A 24,864-nucleotide genomic window follows, 5' to 3' on the forward strand; every position below is an offset into this window, starting at 1 on the left:
TATTGTATTGTATTGTATTGTGTTGTGTTCTATTGTATTGTATTGTGTTGCATTGTATTGTATTGTATTGTGTTGTGTTCTATTGTATTGTATTGTGTTGCATTGTATTGTATTGTATTGTATTGTATTGTATTGTATTGTGTTGTGTTCTATTGTATTGTATTCTGTTGCATTGTATTGTATTGTATTGTGTTGCATTGTATTGTATTGTATTGTTTTATAATGTATTGTATTGTGTTGCATTGTTTTCTATTGTGTTGCATTGCAATGTATTGTGTTTCATTGTAGTATATTGTGGTGCATTGTATTGTATTGTATTGTGTTGCATTGTATTGTATTGTGTTGCATTGTATTGTATTGTGTTGTATTGTATTGTGTTGTATTGTCTAATAAGCCTGCAATTAGTAGGGATTAGATTGATCTGAATAATGTGGGATCATTACATTTCCATAATGCTGCATATGGGAGTTTGGACCCACAGCAGAGCGCAGCACATTAACACTCATTAAGTACACAGTGAGGCTCGTGGCCTTAGGCAAGGTCTGGTGCTATCATTGTAGATGTAGGTCTTCAATTGATCACTCTTTTGTTACTGAGAATGCAAACCTGTAGTATATTTAAGGTTTAAAAAGGCTTCTAAAGTTTGTAATATCCACATCAAAATGTATCAACCCCTACAAAAAACAATCCATTCATAATAATCACATAATAATTCACATTTCCTGTTGCTGCAGGGTTCTTTTCCTACTGTAGGAAACTGGCTCAAATGAAGATCCTACTGTACATCTGTAAGTGAATGTAAAATCAACCTATAAAGACCAAATGTGTAAAGCACTTGTGTTGTGTTTATGACCAGGACAAGCAGAGGGAATAACCACCACGCTAATGTGTGATTTGAATATATTTATCATGCTAATCCAATGATGACGAGAATGTTGGTGTGTGTGTGTGTGTGTGTGTGTGTGTGTGTGTGTGTGTGTGTGTGTGTGTGTGAGTGTGTGAGTGTGTGAGTGTGTGAGTGAGAGAAATGAAAGTCCTCACACACCAGGACTACAAAGCCGGGAATCCCTGGGTAAAACCATAGTCTCATCCTGCCAAGGCGCCTCTCTGACATCCTGCCACAGAGGAAAATTACTCTCTGAATTCACATTGTTCTCGTTTGGATTTCATCAATGATGATTAGTGGTTGGCTTTTGTGCAACTCTGGATAGCAAAACCTGAGAGCCAGCAGAGGCAAACTGATTCAAATATTATCTCACTGATAAAGAGGCAAACAATAAAGTGTGCCAGTGAACAATGCTCCAAAATGCCCCGAGCCCCCTGAGCCAGTCCTCACAACAGACACATGTATCCCCCTGAGCCAGCCCTCACAACAGACACATTTATCCCCCGCAGCCAGCCCTCACAACAGACACATTTATCCCCCTCAGCTAGCCCTCACAACAGCAGCATCCAGCAGCATACCACCCTGCATACCACTGCTGGCTTGCTTCTGAAGCTAAGCAGGGTTGGCCCTGGTCAGTCCCTGGATGGGAGACCAGATGCTGCTGGAAGTGGTGTTGGAGGGCCAGTAGGAGGCACTCTTTCCTCTGGTCTAAAAAAAAAATATCCCAATGCCCCAGGGCAGTGATTGGGGACACTGCCCTGTGTAGGGTGCCGTCTTTCGGATGGGACGTTAAACGGGTGTCCTGACTCTCTGAGGTCATTAAAGATCCCATGGCACTTATCGTAAGAGTAGGGGTGTTAACCCCGGTGTCCGGGCTAAATTCCCAATCTGGCCCTCAAACCATCATGGCCACCTAATCATCCCCAGTTTACAATTGGCTCATTCATCCCCCTCCTCTCCCCTGTAACTATTCCCCAGGTCGTTGCTGTAAATGAGAACGTGTTCTCAGTCAACTTACCTGGTAAAATAACGGTAAAATAAAAAAATAAAAATAAACAGACACATTTATCCTCCTGAGACAGCCCTCACAACAGACACATGTATCCCCCTGAGCCAGCCCTCACAACAGACACATTTATCCCCCTCAGCCAGCCCTCACAACAGACACATTTATCCCCCTGAGCCAGCCCTCACAACAGACACATTTATCCCCCTAAGCCAGCCCTCACAACAGACACATGTATCCCCCTGAGCCAGCCCTCACAACAGACACATGTATCCCCCTGAGCCAGCCCTCACAACAGACACATTTATCCCCCTGAGCCAGCCCTCACAACAGACACATTTATCCCCCTCAGCCGGCCCTCACAACAGACACATTTATCCCCCTGAGCCAGCCCTCACAACAGACACATGTATCCCCCTGAGCCATTCCTCACAGCAGACACATTTATCCCCCTGAGCCAGCCCTCACAACAGACACATTTATCCCCCTCAGCCAGCCCTCACAACAGACACATTTATCCCCCTCAGCCAGCCCTCATAACAGATACATTTATCCCCCTCAGCCAGCCCTCACAACAGACACATTTATCCCCCTCAGCCAGCCCTCACAACAGACACATTTATCCCCCTCAGCCAGCCCTCACAACAGACACATTTATCCCCCTCAGCCAGCCCTCACAACAGACACATTTATCCCCCTCAGCCAGCCCTCACAACAGACACATTTATCCCCCTCAGCCAGCCCTCACAACAGACACATTTATCCCCCTCAGCCAGCCCTCACAACAGACACATTTATCCCCCTCAGCCAGCCCTCACAACAGACACATTTATCCACAGGATTATTCAACAGTAATCCCACCTGAATCCCCACCCAGATGCACCACCACTACAGAATACAAACCAGAGCATTAGAACAGGCAGAAGTAAAGAATAGAACAGTTCAAAGCTGTGTTCCATGCTGTGTGGCCCGCCCCTCATAGTCTGTCAATCATTTTGAATGTATTCAATTAATTGGTGCAGACAGTCAATCAAGCCTTCTCTCCTGTGTCAAGACAGACACAGAGTCAATCAAGTCTTCTCTCCTGTGTCAAGACAGACAGACAGTCAGTCAAGCCTTCTCTCCTGTGTCAAGACAGACAGACAGTCAGTCAAGTCTTCTCTCCTGTGTCAAGATAGACAGACAGTCAGTCAAGTCTTCTCTCCTGTGTGAAGATAGACAGTCAATGGAGGCTAGCTAGCTGCATCAGGACTAAGGGGAGAGGGTGTTAGCCACATCAGGGATGTTAAAAATGAGATCTATGCACCATCACATGTTTTTCATTCTCTTTCCACAAACACAAGGCTCATAATAGTTCATGAAAGTTAAGCTTCCCAGATGTGGCAATGAATGTTCCCATTCATAGTAATGGAATGACACCATACAGTAGCATGGAGGATAGCTAGCCACATCAGGACTAAGTTATGGAGAGAGGGTGCTAGCCACATCAGGACTAAGTTATGGGGAGAGGGTGATAGCCACATCAAGACTAAGTTATGGGGAGAGGGTGATAGCCACATCAGGACTAAGTTATGGGGAGAGGGTGATAGCCACATCAGGACTAAGTTATGGGGAGAGGGTGATAGCCACATCAGGACTAAGTTGTGGGAAGAGGGTGATAGCCACATCAGGACTAAGTTATGGGGAGAGGGTGATAGCCACATCAAGACTAAGTTATGGGGAGAGGGTGATAGCCACATCAAGACTAAGTTATGGGGAGAGGGTGATAGCCACATCAAGACTAAGTTATGGGGAGAGGGTGATAGCCACATCAGGACTAAGTTGTGGGAAGAGGGTGATAGCCACATCAAGACTAAGTTATGGGGAGAGGGTGATAGCCACATCAAGACTAAGTTATGGGGAGAGGGTGATAGCCACATCAGGACTAAGTTATGGGGAGAGGGTGATAGCCACATCAGGACTAAGTTGTGGGGAGAGGGTGATAGCCACATCAGGACTAAGTTATGGGGAGAGGGTGATAGCCACATCAAGACTAAGTTATGGGGAGAGGGTGATAGCCACATCAAGACTAAGTTATGGGGAGAGGGTGATAGCCACATCAGGACTAAGTTATGGGGAGATGGTGATAGCCACATCAGGACTAAGTTATGGGGAGAGGGTGATAGCCACATCAGGACTAAGTTATGGGGAGAGGGTGATAGCCACATCAGGACTAAGTTATGGGGAGAGGGTGATAGCCACATCAGGACTAAGTTATGGGGAGAGGGTGATAGCCACATCAAGACTAAGTTATGGGGAGAGGGTGATAGCCACATCAAGACTAAGTTATGGGGAGAGGGTTCTAGAGCATCATAGCCTACAGCTAGGTTTAAATGGTTATTGATATTCTACACAAAATGACAGGTAAAGTGCCATTATTGTCACCATAAATGACTGCATTACTTTATGAAAACATGTATGGCATCATAAAGGCACAGATGTTACATTGACAACATTTTAACCCAACTCTAAATAATGGATTCATAATCATGGTATGCTTATTCAATGGTTGCCACCAGAGATACCATAAAAAAGCTTTTCAACTTGAGAAAAAGGCTGAGAGACACTGATAGCTGTCAGTACCACTCTAAAGGGCCACACATCTCCACATCCTTCCTTGGAACTTTCCCCCTTTCACCTTCACACAGGAGAGAGGACTTGATTGGCTCTATGTCTGTCTTCACACAGGAGAGAGGACTTGATTGGCTCTATGTCTGTCTTCACACAGGAGAGAGGACTTGATTGGCTCTATGTCTGTCTTCACACGGGAGAGAGGACTTGATTGGCTCTATGTCTGTCTTCACACAGGAGAGAGGACTTGATTGGCTCTATGTCTGTCTTCACACAGGAGAGAGGACTTGATTGGCTCTATGTCTGTCTTCACACAGGAGAGAGGACTTGAATGGCTCTATGTCTGTCTTCACACAGGAGAGAGGACTTGATTGGCTCTATGTCTGTCTTCACACAGGAGAGAGGACTTGATTGGCTCTATGTCTGTCTTCACACAGGAGAGAGGACTTGATTGGCTCTATGTCTGTCTTCACACAGGAGAGAGGACTTGATTGTCTGTCGGTCTGTCTGTCTCTGTCTCAGTCTTCAAGTAGCAGGGAGAAGTAATTCAAGTAGCAGGGAGAAGTAATTCAAGTAGCTCCAGAGCTTGCATACACCGACACACACTCATGCAAGCACACACATGCACACACACACGGACGCATGCACACACACACTTCACCTGTCCATAGGTATGACAGAGGGTTTCTGAGGTCAGGGTGTCCTCTTCCTCTCTTTCCTCCTCCTCTTCATCAGTGCAGGACTCAAATCCATCCATGTAATAATACACCTCTGCAGTCTGAGGGTCCTCTGGGATCTCTACACACACACACACACACACACACACACACACACACACACACAGAGAGAGAGATACACACACACATAAACACACAGACACACACACACACAGATACACACACAGTGGGGAACAAACAAAAACAAAATAAGTGACGCAATGTAGGGAGAATACAGAGAGATGGATCATGGATAATACAAGCCTGATTGATTCACAACACTGAAGTAAAGATAACGCAAGACTAATACTATGGGGGCCATTTTCTTCACGGAGAACAGCATTGAAATGTAGGGTGTATCCTTTTCCCTCTCCAGAGCACATTGGACAACACACATCTCTCTCTCTCTCTCTCTCTCTATATATATATATATACAGTATATCACAAAAGTGAGTACACCCCTCACATTTTTGTAAATATTTGAGTATATCTTTTCATGTGACAACACTGAATAAATGACACTTTGCTACAATGTAAAGTAGTGAGTGTACAGCTTGTATAACAGTGTAAATCTGCTGTCCCCTCAAAATAACTCAACACACAGCCATTAATGTCCAAACCGCTGGAAACAAAAGTGAGTACACCCCTAAGTGAAAATGTCCAAATTGGGCCCAAAGTGTCAACATTTTGTGTGGCCACCATCATTTTCCAGCACTGCCTTAACCCTCTTGGGCATGAGTTCACCAGAGCTTCACAGGTTGCCACTGGAGTCCTCTTCCACTCCTCCATGACGACATCACGGAGCTGGTGGATGTTAGAGACCTTGCACTCCTCCACCTTCCATTTGAGGATGCCCCACATATGCTCAATAGGGTTTAGGTCTGGAGACATGTTTGGCCAGTCCATCACCTTTACCCTCAGCTTCTTTAGCAAGGCAGTGGTCGTCTTGGAGGTGTGTTTGGGGTCGTTATCATGTTGGAATACTGCCCTGCGGCCCAGTCTAAGAAGGGAGGGGGATCATGCTCTGCTTCAGTATGTCACAGTACATGTTGGTATTCATGGTTCCCTCAATGAACTGTAGCTCCCCAGTGCCGGCAGCACTCATGCAGCCCCAGACCATGACACTCCCACCACCAGGCTTGACTGTAGGCAAGACACACTTGTCTTTGTACTCCTCACCTGGTTGCCGCCACACACGCTTGACACCTTCTGAACCAAATAAGTTTATCTTGGTCTCATCAGACCACAGGACATGGTTCCAGTAATCCATGTCCTTAGTCTGCTTGTCTTCAGCAAACTGTTTGCGGGCTTTCTTGTGCATCATCTTTAGAAGAGGCTTCCTTCTGGGACGACAGCCATGCAGACCAATGTGATGCAGTGTACTGCGTATGGTCTGAGCACTGACAGGCTAACCCCCCACCCCTTCAACCTCTGCAGCAATGCTGGCAGCACTCATACGTCTATTTCCCAAAGACAACCTCTGGATATGACGCTGAGCACGTGCACTCAACTTCTTTGGTCGACCATGGCGAGGCCTGTTCTGAGTGGAACCTGTCCAGTTAAACCGCTGTATGGTCTTGGCCACCGTGCTGCAGCTCCGTTTCAGGGTCTTGGCAATCTTCTTATAGCCCAGGCCATCTTTATGTAGAGCAACAATTCTTTTTTTCAGATCCTCAGAGATTTCTTTGCCATGAGGTGCCATGTTGAAAGTCCAGTGACCAGTCAGTATGAGGGAGTGTGAGAGCGATAACCCCATATTTAACACACCTGCTCCCCATTCACACCTGAGACCTTGTAACACTAACGAGTCACATGACACCGGGGAGATAAAATGGCTAATTGGGCCCAATTTGGACATTTTCACTTAGGGTGTACTCACTTTTGTTTCCAGCGGTTTGGACATTAATGGCTGTGTGTTGAGTTATTTTGAAGGGACAGCAAATTTACACTGTTATACAAGCTGTACACTCACTACTTTACATTGTAGCAAAGTGTAATTTCTTCAGTGTTGTCACATGAAAAGATATACTCAAATATTGACAAAAATGTAAGGGGTGTACTCACTTTTGTGATATACTGTATCTCACTCTCACTTTCTTTCTCTGAGATATTTCCAGCAGTTGTGTGCTGGTGGTGGTTGTGTGGGTTGGGGGAGTGTTGGGGAACAGCTGTGGTGGATGTCTGTGCTACTGGGAACATCCCTCTCTTGAACACTTCCATTTTCTCACTTAGTTCTCTGCACCTGAGCACCAGCCTGACCAGGGACTCCTCTCCACGGAGTGAAGTAGCGAGGGAGGGGGGGAGAGAAAGGGTGCGGAGAAAGAACAAGAGAAAGAGATAGGAAAATAAGAGAGTGACAGCTGTATGGCGTTGAGTTACTTTTGCAGCAGCTTACTGTCTGCCTGAATGAGAGGGAAACGGGTAGAGAGAGAGCGAGAGAAGAGAGATAGACAGAAAAATAGAAAGACAGAGAGCACCGAGGAGCGAGACAGAAAATGTGTGGAAGAGAGTGGAAATCACTTTTATTTCATTTTCAATAATTGTTTCTTTCCTATCTACCGCAGAAGCCTGTAATATACAGTGTTGACTGGTATTGGAGACAAAAGTTCAATTTCAAACCGGGACTATCTCCAACATAAATCTGTACACTTTCCAAAGACTTTTCCTTAATCCTTCAAGACAAAACCATATCTTCTGAGAAATATGGCTACTAAAAATGGGGGAAGCAGATAAAGAGACAGAGGGAATGAAATGGAGATAAAGTGACAGAAGGAATGAAATGGAGATAAAGAGACAGAGGAACTAAAATGGAGATAAAGAGACGGAAGGAATGAAATGGTGATAAAGAGACAGAGGGAATGAAATGGAGATAAAGTGACAGAAGGAATGAAATGGAGATAAAGAGACAGAGGGAATGAAATGGAGATAAAGTGACAGAAGGAATGAAATGGAGATAAAGTGACAGAAGGAATGAAATGGAGATAAAGAGACAGAGGGAATGAAATGGAAATAAAGTGACAGAAGGAATGAAATGGAGATAAAGAGACAGAGGGAATGAAATGGAGATAAAGTGACAGAAGGAATGAAATGGAGATAAAGTGACAGAAGGAAAGAAATGGAGATAAAGAGACAGAGGGAATGAAATGGAGATAAAGTGACAGAAGGAATGAAATGGAGATAAAGAGACAGAGGGAATGAAATGGAGATAAAGACACAGAGGGACTAAAATGGAGATAAAGAGACAGAGGGAATGAAATGGAGATAACTTCTTATGGCTAGGGGCAGTATTGAGCAGCTTGGATGAAAAGCGTGCCCAGAGTAAACTGCCTGCTACTCAGTCCCAGAAGCTAAGATATGCATATTATTAGTATATTTGGATAGAAAACACTCTGAAGTTTCTAAAACTGTTTGAATAATGTCTGTGAGTATAACAGAACTCATATGGCAGGTAAAAACCTGAGAAAAAATCCATCCAGGAAGTGGGAAATCTAAGGTTTGTAGGTTTGCCTATCCAATATATAGTGTCTATGGGGTCATATTGCACTTCCTAAGGCTTCAACTAGATGTCAACAGTCTTTAGAACCTTGTTTGATGCTTCTACTGTGAAGGAAGGGGGAATGGGAGCTGATTGAGTCAGGGGTCTGGCAGAGTGCCACAAGCTCACTCAGGTGCGCCCCCGTGAGAGTTAGCTGCGTTCCATCGGATTTCTACAGACAAAGGAATTCTCCGGTTGAAACATTATTGAAGATTTATGTTTAAAACATCCTAAAGATTGATTCTATACATCGTTTGACATGTTTCTCCGAACTGTAATGGAATTTTGGGACTTTTCGTCTGGCCTGTGCGTCATCAATTTGGATTTTGGAACTAAAAGCGCGAACAAAAAGGAGGTATTCGGACATAAATTATGGACGTTATCGAACAAAACAAACATTTATTGTGGAACTGGGATTCCTGGGAGTGCATTCTGATGAAGGTCATCAAAGGTAAGTGAATATTTATAATGCTATTTCTGACTTCTGTTGACTCCACAACATGGCGGATATCTGTATGGCTTCTTTTGGGCTCTGAGCGCTGTACTCAAATTATAGCATGGTGTGCTTTTTCCGTAAAGTTTTTTTAAAATCTGACACAGCGGTTCCATTAAGGAAAAGTTTATCTAAAGTTCCATGTATAATACTTGTGTCTTTTATCAAAGTTTATTATGAGTATTCCTGTAAATTGATGTGGCTCTTTGCAAAATCACCGGATGTTTTGGAGGCAAAACATTACTGAACATAACGCGCCAATGTAAACTAAGATTTTTGGATATAAATATGAACTTTATCGAACAAAACATAGATGTATTGTGTAACATGAAGTCCTATGAGTGTCATCTGATGAAGATCATCAAAGGTTAGTGATACATTTTATCTCTATTTCTGCTTTTTGTGACTCCTCTCTTTGGCTGGAAAAATGGCTGTGTTTTTCTGTGACTAGGGACTGACCTAACATAATCAGATGGTGTGCTTTCGTCGTAAAGCCTTTTTGAAAACGGACACTGTGGTGGGATTAAAAACAAGTTTATCTTTAAAATGGTGTAAAATACTTGTATGTTTGAGGAATTTTAATTATGAGATTTCTGTTGTTTGAATTTGGCGCCCTGCACTTTCACTGGCTGTTATCAAGTCGATCACGTTAACGGGACGTCAGCCATAAGAAGATAAAGAGACAGGAATGAAATGGAGATAAAGAGACAGGAATGAAAAGGAGATAAAGAGACAGGAATGAAAAGGAGAAAAAAAAACAAGCGGTCTCTAAAAATTGACCAAAGTATCATAAAGGAACCAGGTAAATAATGTCTCAGTCAAGTCATACAACTACAGTACACTAATACAACATAATACCCTGATTACATCACACAAACTATAAGCCTCCTAAAAGCCTTCCCTTTTGTGGCTTTCTTAGAGCGAGTCCAACAAAGCCCGAAGCAGATCAGATCAGTGACCTATGACCAGGCATCCCACAGTCCAACCAGCCGGCAGACTCTCCACGACAGAGAATGGCACACAACTGCACACACAAACACACACACTGTCTGGTGCTGATAACCTGATGGCGATTTCTGTCCGTGGTTTCTGTCCCATCTCACCTGATTCAGTGCTTCATTGATTTTAATTAGCAATGTTAATACCAGACCAGAATAATCGTTTATGCAAACAAGCTCTAACAGTTTTTGTAATCCAGAATGTTTCATTCATGTGCCCTCCGCTGCCCCAGGTATCATTCATCTTGGCCTCCTGCACCAGCAGTACCACAGCCAAGGTTACAGAGGGCCAGGTACTCCCATCAGTCAATCTATCCTCCCTCCCTGTCCAACAGACTCTGCAACTCTCTGAGACCAACTGCAAAGAGTTCTGAGACTTTGAAAAAGTGCTTCACTGGGCAAATTGGGACTGTCAGAGAGAGAGAGAGAGAGAGAGAGAGAGAGATTGACTTCTCTAATCTTCTTTCACCCCTATATCCTACTACACTGTGTTGAAACCTGTGAGCATGTTGCATCTGTGACTGCCTGTGGCTCTCAGTAATACTGTATGTTTATTTATACTAAGGACGGAGGTCATCGGCATGCATAATTCAATGTTTATTTCCTAATTCATTTCTGTCTAATACTTGCCTTTATTCCCCAGTGAGGCTGCTTGAGGTATGTTTAATGTCAGACCATGTCTACAGTTGAAAGGGGAAAGGGGGCAATGGGCCATTGAGATTTGGTTTAATGTGGTTTAGTAAAAATAACAAAGCACTTTTCTCTTGTCTTTCTTATTTGCATGTGTGCTCCTTGAGGGTGTGTGTGTGTGTGTGTGTGTGTGTGTGTGTGTGTGTGTGTGTGTGTGTGTGTGTGTGTGTGTGTGTGTGTGTGTGTGTGTGTGTGTGTGTGTGTGTGTGTGTGTGTGTGTGTGTGTGTGTGTGTGTGTGTGTGTGCACCTTGAGGCGGTGTGTGGGTGTGTGTAGGTGTGTAGTACTATAACAGTGGTGGCTTGTGACACTGTAAATGGGGAGGACGGGCTGGAACAGAATAAATGGAATGAGAGAGAAGATACCATTCCATTCACTCCATCCATCCATTACTATGAGCCATCCTCTATGTTACACTCTCTCCTGCACACTGTGTGATGCATGTTCACTCTGCTCCTCAGCCTTTGATGATACTGCCTGGGCTGCTTTACCTTATGGCTGGTCTGTCAGAGTAGGAAAGGTTTCATGCCACCAGGGGCTCTCGGTGACTCTGATCCCAGCCGAGATGAGGGAATCTGGGACATTGGAGATCTGAGGGACCCCCTGGATCTCCCACCATGGGGGTCCCACAGTGAAGTGGAAGTGGGGCGAGTGTTAAGCAGGGGGTTGGTCTATGGGTTTGGACATTCGACTGCTTTTTCACCAAGGAATATTGGATATTGAATAGTCATTTAAATTAATGACGGATTCCAACGTGAATTGCAGACATTATTTTCAACTGAAATCACTTGCCCACTTCTACACATGAGTTCAAACTTACCCGGGCCTCGTCGACGTTCCCTAAAATGGGAGGCGTGACAATGGCGTGATTTTGGAGGTATATCAACACGAGACTAAACTGACCCCAATCCTGAAGGGCACTACAGCTGCAACAGTACAACAGTTGTTGAAGTCTCCTATTTTCTTATTCTTACATTCTGGTCTTCACCGATCTGAGAGGTTTGGGTGAAGGGCCGGACCTGATTGGGTGTGTGATTGGGTGCGGGGCCGGCCCTGATTGGGCGTGTGATTGGGCGCAGGTTAAATAACAGTCCCCAGAGCACAGCAGACAATAATCTCCTAACCTCCCTAGATCCCACAGTTTATAGACAAGGTGTTTAGCTGTTTATTATGGCATGTTTCTATTGGCAGTGTGGACAGATATGTGTGTGTGTGTGTGTGTGTGTGTGTGTGTGTGTGTGTGTGTGTGTGTGTGTGTGTGTGTGTGTGTGTGTGTGTGTGTGTGTGTGTGTGTGTGTGTGTGTGTGTGTGTGTGCGTGCGCGTGTGTGTGCGTGCGTGTGCGTGTGCATGTTTGTGTGTGTGTGTGTGTATTCCTCCAAAGTGCCTGAGCGTCTGGCGAAGATTCAAGCACACAATAAATTTTAAGGTGGTCTTGGATAATGGGAACAGATGTTTATTTGCCAAAGAAACATTTTCATCGGGGTTTACATAAGGTTTCATTTCAACAAACTTTTCTGCAGTTGCTACATGCAGTACATTTTATAAATGAATGGTATCCATTGATTCTTGAAGAATATAACTTAGAAATGCATCATGATCTTAGTTTAACTGTCGTACCCCATCAGAACACCAAATATAAGCTTGTTTTACTCCCATGTTTGTAAACAAAGTCAATATAAACAAAACTGTATAGCCTCAAAACATGGTTACAACTATCATTTTGATATCATGGATGTCCTTGCATCCATATCCCTGTCTATGAATTTGAGAGTGGTTATTTTTCTCCAGCCCCATCCCTCAGCTTTTTACCGAAACAGTGGCATGGAGATGTACTGCAGGCTAACCAAGATGTACTGCAGGCTAACCAAGATGTACTGCAGGCTAACCAAGATGTACTGCAGGCTAACCAAGATGTACTGCAGGCTAACCAAGATTTTTACATTTTACATTTAAGTCATTTAGCAGACGCTCTTATCCAGAGCGACTTACAAATTGGTGCATTCACCTTATGACATCCATGTACTGCAGGCTAACCAAGATGTACTGCAGGCCAACCAAGATGTACTGCAGGCTAACCAAGATGTCCTGCAGGCCAACCAAGATGTACTGCAGGCTAACCAAGATGTACTGCAGGCTAACCAAGATGTACTGCAGGCCAACCAAGACGTACTGCAGGCCAACCAAGACGTACTGCAGGCTAACCAAGATGTACTGCAGGCCAACCAATATTTATTGCATAACAACATGATCCTATAGTAGGTCATCGTTAACAGAAATAAAAGGTACAAGAAGAAAGTATACTCACCACGCCCCACTGGCTCAGACATTCGCATCTTGTCCTGCTGCTGCCTTCCCATTGGTTGTGAGCAACCCAGTGACCGGTAGTCCTCAGCTGTGATTGGTGCAGTCTGGTGGACTGCATCTCCTGCACTCTCCTATTGGATGGAAGTGATGGAGTTTTTAATTCAATTAGTCATAAGTATCTATTTAATTTTTTAACAAGACAAATGTTTTTTTAGGTTGAGTTTCAATTATGAAGCGAGTGATTGGCTAATGAGACCATAAGGGAATACCAAACAAGGTTCACGGAGAAGGAACCCTTAGAGTTTAATTTAACTCAGGCCAAAGAACCGGCTACTAATTGCACTTAAACAATTTGTTAATTCAAGTAATTAAAGTCGTAGAGGGTAAAAACGAAACATTTTTCATCCAATTATATGCATTATTTCCTAAGAGAGTTTAAAAAAAAATTTTTTTAACCCCTTTTCTCCCCAATTTTCGTGGTATCCAATCGCTAGTAATTACTATCTTGTCTCATCGCTACAACTCCCGTACGGGCTCGGGAGAGACGAAGGTCGAAAGCCATGCGTCCTCCGAGGCACAACCCAACCAAGCCGCAATGCTTCTTTAACACAGCGCGCCTCCAACCCGGAAGCCAGCCGCACCAATGTGTCGGAGGAAACACCGTGCACCTGGCCCCCTTGGTTAGCGCGCACTGCGCCCAGCCCGCCACAGGAGTCGCTGGAGCGCGATGAGACAAGGAAATCCCTACCGGCCAAACCCTCCCTAACCCGGACGACGCTAGCCCAATTGTGCGTCGCCCCACGGACCTCCCGGTCGTGGCCGGCTGCGACAGAGCCTGGGGGCGAACCCAGAGACTCTGGTGGCGCAGTTAGCACTGCGATGCAGTGCCCTAGACCACTGCGCCACCCGGGAGGCCCACCTAAGAGAGCTTTTGATTCAACTTTTAGAATTGTGTCTCTCTTACATTCAAGACGTCCAAACTGACTTTCTCGAAATGGCGGCTCCTCAGCTCCTGCATTCGGAAGTGGTTTTCCTGGTATTTCTCCTCAGCAAGTCTCCTGTAGTGTTACATTATATTATAAACTGGCTGGTTCAAGCCCTGAATGCTGATTGTCTGACAGCTGTGGTATATCAGATTGTATACCACGGGTATGACAAAACATTTATTTTTACTGCTCTAATTACGTTGGTAACCAGTTTATAATGGCAATAAGGCACCTCGGGGGTTTGTGGTATATGGCCAATATACCACGGCTAAAGGCTGTATCCAGGCACTCCGCGTTGCGTCCCGCGTAAGAACAGCCCTTAGCCGTGGTATATTGGCCATATATACCACACCCCCTGTGCCTTATATCTTAATATACAGGTAACTGCCAAAATAATGGAAACACTTGAGATCATGAGGGATACAAAGTATAATGAAAGCAGGTGCTTCCAAACAGGTGTGGTTCCTGAGTTAAACATCCGTAGGGTCATGTATAAAAAATTATTTTGTCTACCATGGCTATTCCCCCATAGGATGACAATGCCCCCATCCATAAGACACAAGTGGTCACTAAATGATTTGATGAGCATGAAAATGATGTAAGCCATATGCCATGGCCGTCTCAGTCACCAGATCTCAACCCAATTGAACACTTATGGGAGATTCTGGAGCGGAGCCTGAGACAGCGTTTTCCACCACCATCAACAAAACACCAAATGATGGAATTTCTCATGGAGGAATGGTGTCGCATCCCTCCAAGAGTTCCAGACACTTGTAGAATCTATGCCAAGATGCATTGAAGCTGTTCTGGCTCGTGGTGCCCAACGCCCTATTAAGACACTATGTTGGGGTTTCCTTTATCTTGGCAGTTACCTGTAGATGAATGATGCAACACAGTATAAAAGTGAGATGGCAGTGGGTTATGTTGATCATTAAGACGAGGAGGTCAGAACACTGTAGTTATCAACCAGAAACAACAGAGTGGGGGAAAGAGAGGGAAAGAGGGAGAGAGAGGAGGAAGGACAGAGATAGAGAGAAAGAGAAAATGAGAGAGAAAGAAACAAAACAGGTAGATAGAGACCCACAGAGAGAGAGAGAGAGAGAGAGAGAGAGAGAGAGAGAGAGAGAGAGAGGGGGAGAGAGAGAGAGAGAGAAAGTGAGAGAGAGAGAGGGAGAGAGAGAGGGAGAGAGAGCCAGAAGAGGGAGAGAGAGGGAAGGGAGAGAGGAGAGGAGGATAGAGAGAAGGTCATGGCTTGTATACTATCAGCGTCCTGCTAAAAGTTGGAACTCCATAGAGCACATCAATAGCCCTGTTGCCTGGCCTGTTGTCCTTCCCATCCAACACCCCTCTGACGCTCTCAGTACCGTTCCCCGTAGACAGGTCTCCAACACAGTTCAGCCCAAGGAAACTAGGGCAGGGGAGAATGCATTTACACAAATCTCTCTTCATCTTCAAAGGGAACCCAGCCATGCATCAGCCCCAGAAGAATCCCAACGGGACCTCACAGGCTCTATACTGGTCATGGACCGAATAACTGTGGGGGGGGGGGGGGGGGGGGGGGGGGCGCGTGTCCTACCTAAGCCTCCTGGCCTTGTCGTCAGCAGCCTGCAGCTTCCTCAGCCTCATTCTCTCCCTGGGGGTCATTATGTCTAGCTCTGACTTCTCCCTCAGTGTCTGAAGGTGCACCTTTCTCTGCCTGTTCAAAGGGCAAAGGTCAAATGGCAACGGTCAGAGGTTGGGAGGGCTGGAGTGTTGGCGAGTAAGATAGGTCAGAGGTCAGATACTCCTACACACAATTACCTCTGCACTGTTAAAAACACTTGCTGCTTTAATGGGATTTTGAATTTACCATGGCAAAAAGAGATACTGTGCACTGTAAACACCTCAGTGTGGTGGATTTGATTGAATTCTAGCATTTACCTTTTGTAGGTCACTTCCTATGTGAATGTAAATACTTCTTTCAACATGTAATGTATGTAACAAGGTCATTTAGAGTGAGATGGGCAGTAATCAGACATAAACAATATACATATGAAAGAGACGATCTAATCAAGAGGAATATCAATTGGAGACCCTGATTCAGATATGTCTCCCACTGTCCTCTAACCATAACTTAAACCCTAACCTTAAACCTAACCGAAAGCCTAACCCTCAACGTAGTTTCATGTCCACATCCCAGTTCAACCCTAGCCTCATATTACCTCGATTTACCTCGACTAACCTGTACCCCTGCACATTGACTCGGTACCGGTACCCCCTGTATATAGCCTCGTTATTGTTATTTTATTGTGTTACTTTGTTCTTCTTCTTTAGTCAAAAAAATGCATTGTTGCTTGTAAGTAAGCATTTGATTTGATTTGAACCCTAACCCTAGCTTCATGTCCGCATATCAGCTCAACCCTAACCCGGGGCTCTCGAGTGGCGCAGCGGTCTAAGGCACTGAATCTCAGTGCTAGAGGCATCACTACAGACCCTGGTTTGATTCCAGGCTGTATCACAACCGGCCGTGATTGGGAGTCCCATAGGGCGGCGCACAACTGGACCAGCGTCGTCCGGGTGAGGATTTGGCCAGGGTAGGCCGTCATTGTAAATAAGAATTTGTTCTGAACTGACTTGCCTAGTTAAATAAAGGTTAAATAAAAAAATAAAAACAACCCAAGCTTCATGTCCACATCTTGGTTCAACCCTAACCTTAGACCCAACCCTAAACCTAGCTCCATGTCCACATCCTGGTTCAACCCTAACCTTAGACCCAACCCTAAACCTAGCTCCATGTCCACATCCTGGTTCAACCCTAACCTTAGACCCAACCTTAAACCTAGCTCCATGTCCACATCCTGGTTCAACCCTAACCTTAGACCCAACCCTAAACCTAGCTTCATGTCCACATCCTGGTTCAACCCTAACCTTAGACCCAACCCTAAACCTAGCTCCATGTCCACATCCTGGTTCAACCCTAACCTTAGACCTAACCCTAAACCTAGCTCCATGTCCACATCCTGGTTCAACACTAACCTTAGACCCAACCCTAAACCTAGCTCCATGTCCACATCCTGGTTCAACACTAACCTTAGACCCAACCCTAAACCTAGCTCCATGTCCACATCCTGGTTCAACCCTAACCTTAGACCCAACCCTAAACCTAGCTTCATGTCCACATCCTGGTTCAACCCTAACCTTAGACCCAACCCTAAACCTAGCTCCATGTCCACATCCTGGTTCAACACTAACCTTAGACCCAACCCTAAACCTAGCTCCATGTCCACATCCTGGTTCAACCCTAACCTTAGACCCAACCCTAAACCTAGCTCCATGTCCACATCCTGGTTCAACCCTAACCTTAGACCCAACCCTAAACCTAGCTCAATGTCCACATTCTACCAAGGCACCTTGGCAAGTCATTACAGATGCAGTCTGCCAGGCAACAAATTACATGATCGTGTCAATCCTAAAGAGATGGGTGTGGCTATTGCTAAGACCTAGACCTAATCTGGTCTTTCTCTGCAGCATTTTACACCTGGCTACTCTGACATATTGGCCAGCTAAGCTAATGAAGACAGGCACCTTCCCTGATTGGTGCCAGTTTCAATCAGTAACGGTCTGGTTTGTTTAAGAGACAGCTGCTACTAACTGTGCTTCCATGTCTGAGTGAGTGAGAAAATGTGAGTGTGAGGAAGTGAGAGAGAGAGAGGGAGATTGAGAGAGAGAGAGGAGAGAGGACAGAGAGAGTGAGAGAGAGCGAGAGAGAGAGGGGAAGTGAGAGAGAAAGAGAGAGGGAGATTGAGAGAGAGAGAGCACAGACAGAGAGTGAGAGAGGGGGGGTTATGGAGAGGGACAGAGTATGGCAATATTAGTGTGTGTTTGGGTAAATGCTTAAAAATCCCTCTGTCCTGATGCAGCCACATTGCGCTAAGCTAAGGAGCCAGTGTTCATTCTTCATGTCTGAGGATGATACTGGTGTGTAACTGCAGCCACGTAGCTCTAAACTGAGGATCCAGTGTTCATTCTTCTTGTCTGAGGATGATACTGGTGTGTAACTGCAGCCACGTAGCTCTAAACTGAGGATCCAGTGTTCATTCTTCTTGTCTGAGGATGATACTGGTGTGTAACTGCAGCCACGTAGCTCTAAACTGAGGATCCAGTGTTCATTCTTCTTGTCTGAGGATGATACTGGTGTGTAACTGCAGCCACGTAGCTCTAAACTGAGGATCCAGTGTTCATTCTTCTTGTCTGAGGATGATACTGGTGTGTAACTGCAGCCACGTAGCTCTAAACTGAGGATCCAGTGTTCATTCTTCTTGTCTGAGGATGATACTGGTGTGTAACTGCAGCCACGTAGCTCTAAACTGAGGATCCAGTGTTCATTCTTCTTGTCTGAGGATGATACTGGTGTGTAACTGCAGCCACGTAGCTCTAAACTGAGGATCCAGTGTTCATTCTTCTTGTCTGAGGATGATACTGGTGTGTAACTGCAGCCACGTAGCTCTAAACTGAGGATCCAGTGTTCATTCTTCTTGTCTGAGGATGATACTGGTGTGTAACTGCAGCCACGTAGCTCTAAACTGAGGATCCAGTGTTCATTCTTCTTGTCTGAGGATGATACTGGTGTGTAACTGCAGCCACGTAGCTCTAAACTGAGGATCCAGTGTTCATTCTTCTTGTCTGAGGATGATACTGGTGTGTAACTGCAGCCACGTAGCTCTAAACTGAGGATCCAGTGTTCATTCTTCTTGTCTGAGGATGATACTGGTGTGTAACTGCAGCCACGTAGCTCTAAACTGAGGATCCAGTGTTCATTCTTCTTGTCTGAGGATGATACTGGTGTGTAACTGCAGCCACGTAGCTCTAAACTGAGGATCCAGTGTTCATTCTTCTTGTCTGAGGATGATACTGGTGTGTAACTGCAGCCACGTAGCTCTAAACTGAGGATCCAGTGTTCATTCTTCTTGTCTGAGGATGATACTGGTGTGTAACTGCAGCCACGTAGCTCTAAACTGAGGATCCAGTGTTCATTCTTCTTGTCTGAGGATGATACTGGTGTGTAACTGCAGCCACGTAGCTCTAAACTGAGGATCCAGTGTTCATTCTTCTTGTCTGAGGATGATACTGGTGTGTAACTGCAGCCACGTAGCTCTAAACTGAGGATCCAGTGTTCATTCTTCTTGTCTGAGGATGATACTGGTGTGTAACTGCAGCCACGTAGCTCTAAACTGAGGATCCAGTGTTCATTCTTCTTGTCTGAGGATGATACTGGTGTGTAACTGCAGCCACGTAGCTCTAAACTGAGGATCCAGTGTTCATTCTTCTTGTCTGAGGATGATACTGGTTTTAGTTCTCCCTCTTCCTTCTTAATAACCCAAACCACAGACAAACCATACAGAATATAGAGCATGTCCTTACACCGCTTTCAATATCTGTGCTGCGTCTCTTTCTCCCGCCGATGTCTTGTCTCTCAGTGTCAGACTACAGAACTTGTGTTTTAAGATCTGTAGAGAGTGAGTGAGACAGAGAAAAAGAAAGGGAGGGGGAAAGAGAGCGAGAATAAAAGAGAGAGAAAAGAAAGAGCGAGATAAAGGTTAACATTATCAATATTATTGCTTTATTACTAACAGACTAGTATATCCCTGTCTTCACCATCATTGATATGTTTACCTCTCTCTCTCTCTCTCTCTCTCGCTCTCTCTCTCTCTCTTCCACTCTTTCCCTCTCTCTTCCTCTCTTTCCCTCTCTCTTCCTCTCGTTCCCTCTCACTTCCTGTCTTTCCCTCTCTCTTCCTCTCTTTCCCTCTCTCTTTCTCCCTCTTCCTCTCTTTCTCTTTAGAAACTCTGTGCTTTCGGCATAATATAGGGTGGTGCCCTATCTCTATGTCCCTCATTCTCTCACTTAAATCTGTCAACAAGAGAAAAGAGGTACATGGAGGGAGGGAGGGAGGGAGGGAGGGAGGGAGGGAGGGAGGGAGGGAGGGAGGGAGGGAGGGAGGGAGGGAGGGAGGGTATTCACATGACAATAGAAGAAACTTGTCATGGACAAATAACACCAGTCACGCCACACCCTGAATACAAATAGAGGGAGAGATGGATGAGGAGGAGAAGGGGAGGAGGAGGGGAGAGATGGAGTAGGGGGAGAGAAGAGGAGGAGAGATGGAGGAGGGAGAGAAGGAGGGAGGAGAGATGGAGGTGGAGAGATGGAGTAGGGGGGAGAGATGGAGGAAGCAGAGGGAGAGATGGAGGAGGAGAAATAGAGGAGGAGGGAGGAGAGATGGAGGAGGAAGAGGAGGAGGGAAGAGAGATGGAGGAGGAGGAGGAGGAAGAGGAGGAGAGAGGAGAGATGGAGGAGAGATGGAGGAAGAGAGATGAGGAGGAGGAGGAGGGGGAGAGACAGATGAGGAGAGATGAAGGAGGGAGAGATGGAAGAGGGAGAGATGGAGGAGGAGGAGAAGGAAGAGGAGGAGGGAGGAGATATGGAGGAGGAGAGATGGAGGGAGAGATGGAGGAGGGGTTAGAGATGGAGGAGGAGAGATGGAGGAGGGAGAGATGGAGGAGATATGGAGGAGGGAGAGATGGAGGAGATATGGAGGAGGGAGAGATGGAGGAGGAGAGATGGAGGAGATATGGAGGAGGGAGAGATGGAGGAGCAGGAGGGAGAGATGGAGGGAGAGATGGAGGAGATATGGAGGAGGGAGAGATGGAGGAGGAGAGATGGAGGAGATATGGAGGAGGGAGAGATGGAGGAGCTGGAGGGAGAGATGGAGAAGATATGGAGGAGGAGGAGATAAAACAAGAGACATCAAAGAACCACTGTGTTTTATGTCAACACAGAACAGCCAGGCACCACCAATTACCATGTTTACTGAGGAGGAGACACAACAGTGTCAGGCTAGCATACAGACATAAAAGGGGATAGCCACATACTTATACATATACTTTACATGTGCATTCAGCAATAGGTGCTAGAGAGAAATGCAATAGATAAAATGCAGTGGTGACAGAAAGAAAGCTCAACAGAATACATCATGTACAGTCAGGTTACCATACTGCACAAGGCAGAAACTAAACACAGACCACCAGATGTGTATCCATGTCATGTGTACATTTACATACGGTGCCCTCGAAAAGTGTTCAGACCACTTGACTTTTTACACATTTTGTTACGTTACAGCCTTATTCTAAAATGGATTTTAAAAAAACAACTTCAGCAATCTACACACAATACTCCATAATGGAAAAAAACTAAAACAGAAATAGCTTATTTACATAATTATTCAGACCCTTTGCTATGAGAATTGAAATTGAGCTCAGGTGCATCCTGTGTCCATTGATCATCCTTGAGATGTTTCTATAACTTGATTGGAGTCCGCATTGGTGAAATTCAATTGATCGGACATGATTTGGAAAGGCTTAAACCTGTCTATATAAGGTTCCACAGTTGACAGTGTATGTCAGAGCAAAAACCAAGCCATGAGGTCGAAGGAATTGTCCATAGAGCTCCAAGACAGGATTGTGTCGAGGCACAGATCTAGGGAAGAGTCCCAAAAAATCTCTGCAGCATTGAAGGTCCCCAAGAACAATCGGGGAAGAAAGGCCTTGGTCAGGGAGGTGACCAAGAACCCAATGGTCACTCGGACAGAGCTCTAGAGTTCCTTTGTGGAGATGGGAGAACCTTCCAGAAGTACAACCATTTCTGCAGCACTCCACCAATCAGGCCTTTATGGTAGAGTGGCCAAACGAAAGCCACACCTCAGTAAAAGGCACATGACAGCCGCTTAGAGTTTAACAAAAGGCACCTAAAGACTCTCAGACCATGAATACCAAGTATCACGTCTGGAGGAAACCTGGCACCATCCCTACGGTGAAGCATGATGGTGGCAGCATCATGCAGTGGGGATGTTTTTCAGCGGCAAGGACTGGGAGACTAGTCAAGATCGAGGCAGAGATTAAATGTGAAAAATACAGAGAGATCCTTGATGAAAACCTGTTCCAGAGCACTCAGGACCTCAGACTGGGGAGAAAGTTCACTTCCCAACAGGATAACGACCCTAAGCACACAGCCAAGACAACACAGGAGTGGGTTCAGGACTTGTCTCTGAATGTCCTTGAGTGGCCCAGCCAGAGGCCGGACTTGAACCCGATCAAACATCTCTGGAGAGACCTGAAAATAGCTGTGCAGCAACGTTCCCCATCCAACCTGACAGAGCTTGAGAGGATCTGCAGAGAGGAATAAGAGAAACTCCCCATATACAGGTGTGCCAAGCTTGTAGTGTCATACCCAAGACGACTCGAGGCTGTAATCACTGCCAAAGGTGCTTCAACAAAGTACTGAGTAAAAGGTCTGAATACTTATGTAAATGTGATATTTCCGTTTTTTTTATTTTTTATAAATTTGCAAAAATGTCTAAAAACCTATTTTTGCTTTGTCATTATGGGGTATTGTGTGTAGATTGATGAGGGGGAAAAATGAATAATGTAATCAATTTTAGAATAAGGCTGTAACCTAACAAAATGTGGAAAAAGTCAAGGAGTCTGAATACTTTCCGAAGGCACTGTACATGCTTGTCAGACACAGTACATTATTTGACATCTCACTTGAGCTTAGCTGGCTTTACGTTTCAGTGAGCTTCATATTCCTGTCTGAGTGTGTGTGTAAGTGTGTGTGTGTGTGTGTGTGTGTGTGTGTGTGTGTGTGTGTGTGTGTGTGTGTGTGTGTGTGTGTGTGTGTGTGTGTGTGTGTGTGTGTGTGTGTGTGTGTGTGTGTGTGTGTGTGTGTGTGTGTGTGTGTGTGTGTGTGTGTGTGTGTGTGTGTGAATTGTCAATAAGAATGTGGACGACAGATGAAATACTGACTTTCTAACCTGTCATGGTAGAAAAGGTTATGAACACAGAACATGTGCTGTGGAAAAAAGTGAACTATGACAGGAAGTCAATTTAGCATTGAGTAAATCCAACCAGCCAGTAGGTTTGATTAGTCTGGGATTCTGGCCCATTTGACCTTTGGAGCCACCCCAATCAATCAACCAATCAATCAGCCTTAGGAAGTATTTATATTGCTGTGATATATGTTATGTTTCCAGGATAGGTCTAACCTGCATACTGTCCTCAATGAATTTAGTTTTCAGAGCTTCTGCAGCAGAGAGCCTGGATGACGGGGTTTTCTCCAGCATCCTAAAAGAGAGATAGCACATGGTTCTGGATAAGTTAAGGGTTAGGGTTTGTAGCTAAGTTAAGGGTTAGGGTTTGAAGCTAAGTTAAGGGTTAGGGTTTGTAGCTAAGTTAAGGGTTAGGGTTTGAAGCTAAGTTAAGGGTTAGGGTTTGTAGCTAAGTTAAGGGTTAGGGTTTGAAGCTAAGTTAAGGGTTAGGGTTTGTAGCTAAGTTAAGGGTTAGGGTTTGAAGCTAAGTTAAACGTTAGGGTTTGCAGCTAAGTTAAGCGTTAGGGTTTGAAGGAGGGTAAGAGACTCTTTATCCTGTATTATCCTTTTGTACACTTTGAAGCACAATGTGAGAGGGTTGAACTCTGACCTATGTGTAACTGAGTTGACCCTTACATTCTCCAGCTAATGCCTTCTCACCTTTGCATGAGTGTGTTGAGCTCCAGAGAGTAACTGGCTGTCAGTCTGGGGGTTTCTCCCTCCACTATCTTCATCACAACTGACAAGAAGTTGTGTCCTTCAAAGGCGTGTGACAGGCAACACATCTCATACAGGATACAGCCTAGAGCCCTGAAACACACACACAATCAGCCAACACACACACACACACACACACACACACACACACACACACACACACACACACACACACACACACACACACACACACACACACACACACACAGTTTGCAATGGTAGTGATATCATCAACACCTCTGGGTACACCTGCATTGGTTAAGGATACATCTGCACCAGGATCCTCTGGTCCTGACCTGAAGTCCAGTCGTACGGAACAGTCGGTGCCAGTTGAGATAACCTTTGAGGTCCCCATCCATCTGAGCAGTGATAAGGTCACCTACTGTATCAAAACTGTCATTCCATTCCATATTCATTACTGCACTTGGAAGGGGTGTGCGACCTGACACTCTGATCTACTGTGGAATTGAATCGATAAATCAATGTCGTCTCATATTTCCAATATGACTAATACCCCACATGGACTCTAAACAGATCAGTAAGAAGTGAGAACATGAACATATCTGGTAATGGAACTGTACACATCTTATACTGAGGTGGAATAAAACTCCCTTCTCCTGCAGGTTGTTTGGCATCAAAGGAAAGTGGCCATGAATAAACAGATTAGATGGGAGAATAATAAATGCCCGCCAGACATATGTGAATGAATATATTAGCTCCCGTTATTACTCTTGATGGAATAGAGAGATAACCAAACGATGACAGGAAGCAGATGGAAGTTAGAGAGTTAAAGGTATTATTTGTCAATCATCCACCTCTTTGTCTTTAATATCACTCTCTCTTAATCTCTTGTTTTATTGCATCCTGCCACGCAGTACACCAGAACAACAATGCAAGTAATACAAATGGACAGAGTGATTCTACAATGAATATGAACGTATCCAGATAATATAATGGAGGATAAACAAACAATATCATCTACATTTCCCTGGAAGCCTCCATCTTATTTTCCATATCAAAT

The 24,864-nt window shown here is 45.0% G+C and overlaps 1 protein-coding gene across 1 annotated transcript; it reads right to left on the reverse strand.

Annotated features, from left to right (window-relative positions):
• Positions 1–5,163: 5,163 nt before the first annotated feature.
• On the reverse strand, positions 5,164–23,944 carry LOC129850154 (serine/threonine-protein kinase Nek11-like; the record flags this gene model as incomplete). Its single annotated transcript, XM_055916703.1, has 7 exons — positions 5,164–5,300; positions 13,240–13,369; positions 14,203–14,296; positions 15,801–15,920; positions 19,625–19,710; positions 23,304–23,382; positions 23,787–23,944. Coding segments are annotated over 7 exons (804 nt in total), but the record flags the coding sequence as incomplete, so codon positions are not given.
• Positions 23,945–24,864: the final 920 nt, after the last annotated feature.

Source organism: Salvelinus fontinalis, unplaced genomic scaffold (genome assembly GCF_029448725.1).
Source record: "Salvelinus fontinalis isolate EN_2023a unplaced genomic scaffold, ASM2944872v1 scaffold_1851, whole genome shotgun sequence".
In the NCBI taxonomy this organism is placed as follows: Eukaryota; Metazoa; Chordata; class Actinopteri; order Salmoniformes; family Salmonidae; genus Salvelinus; species Salvelinus fontinalis.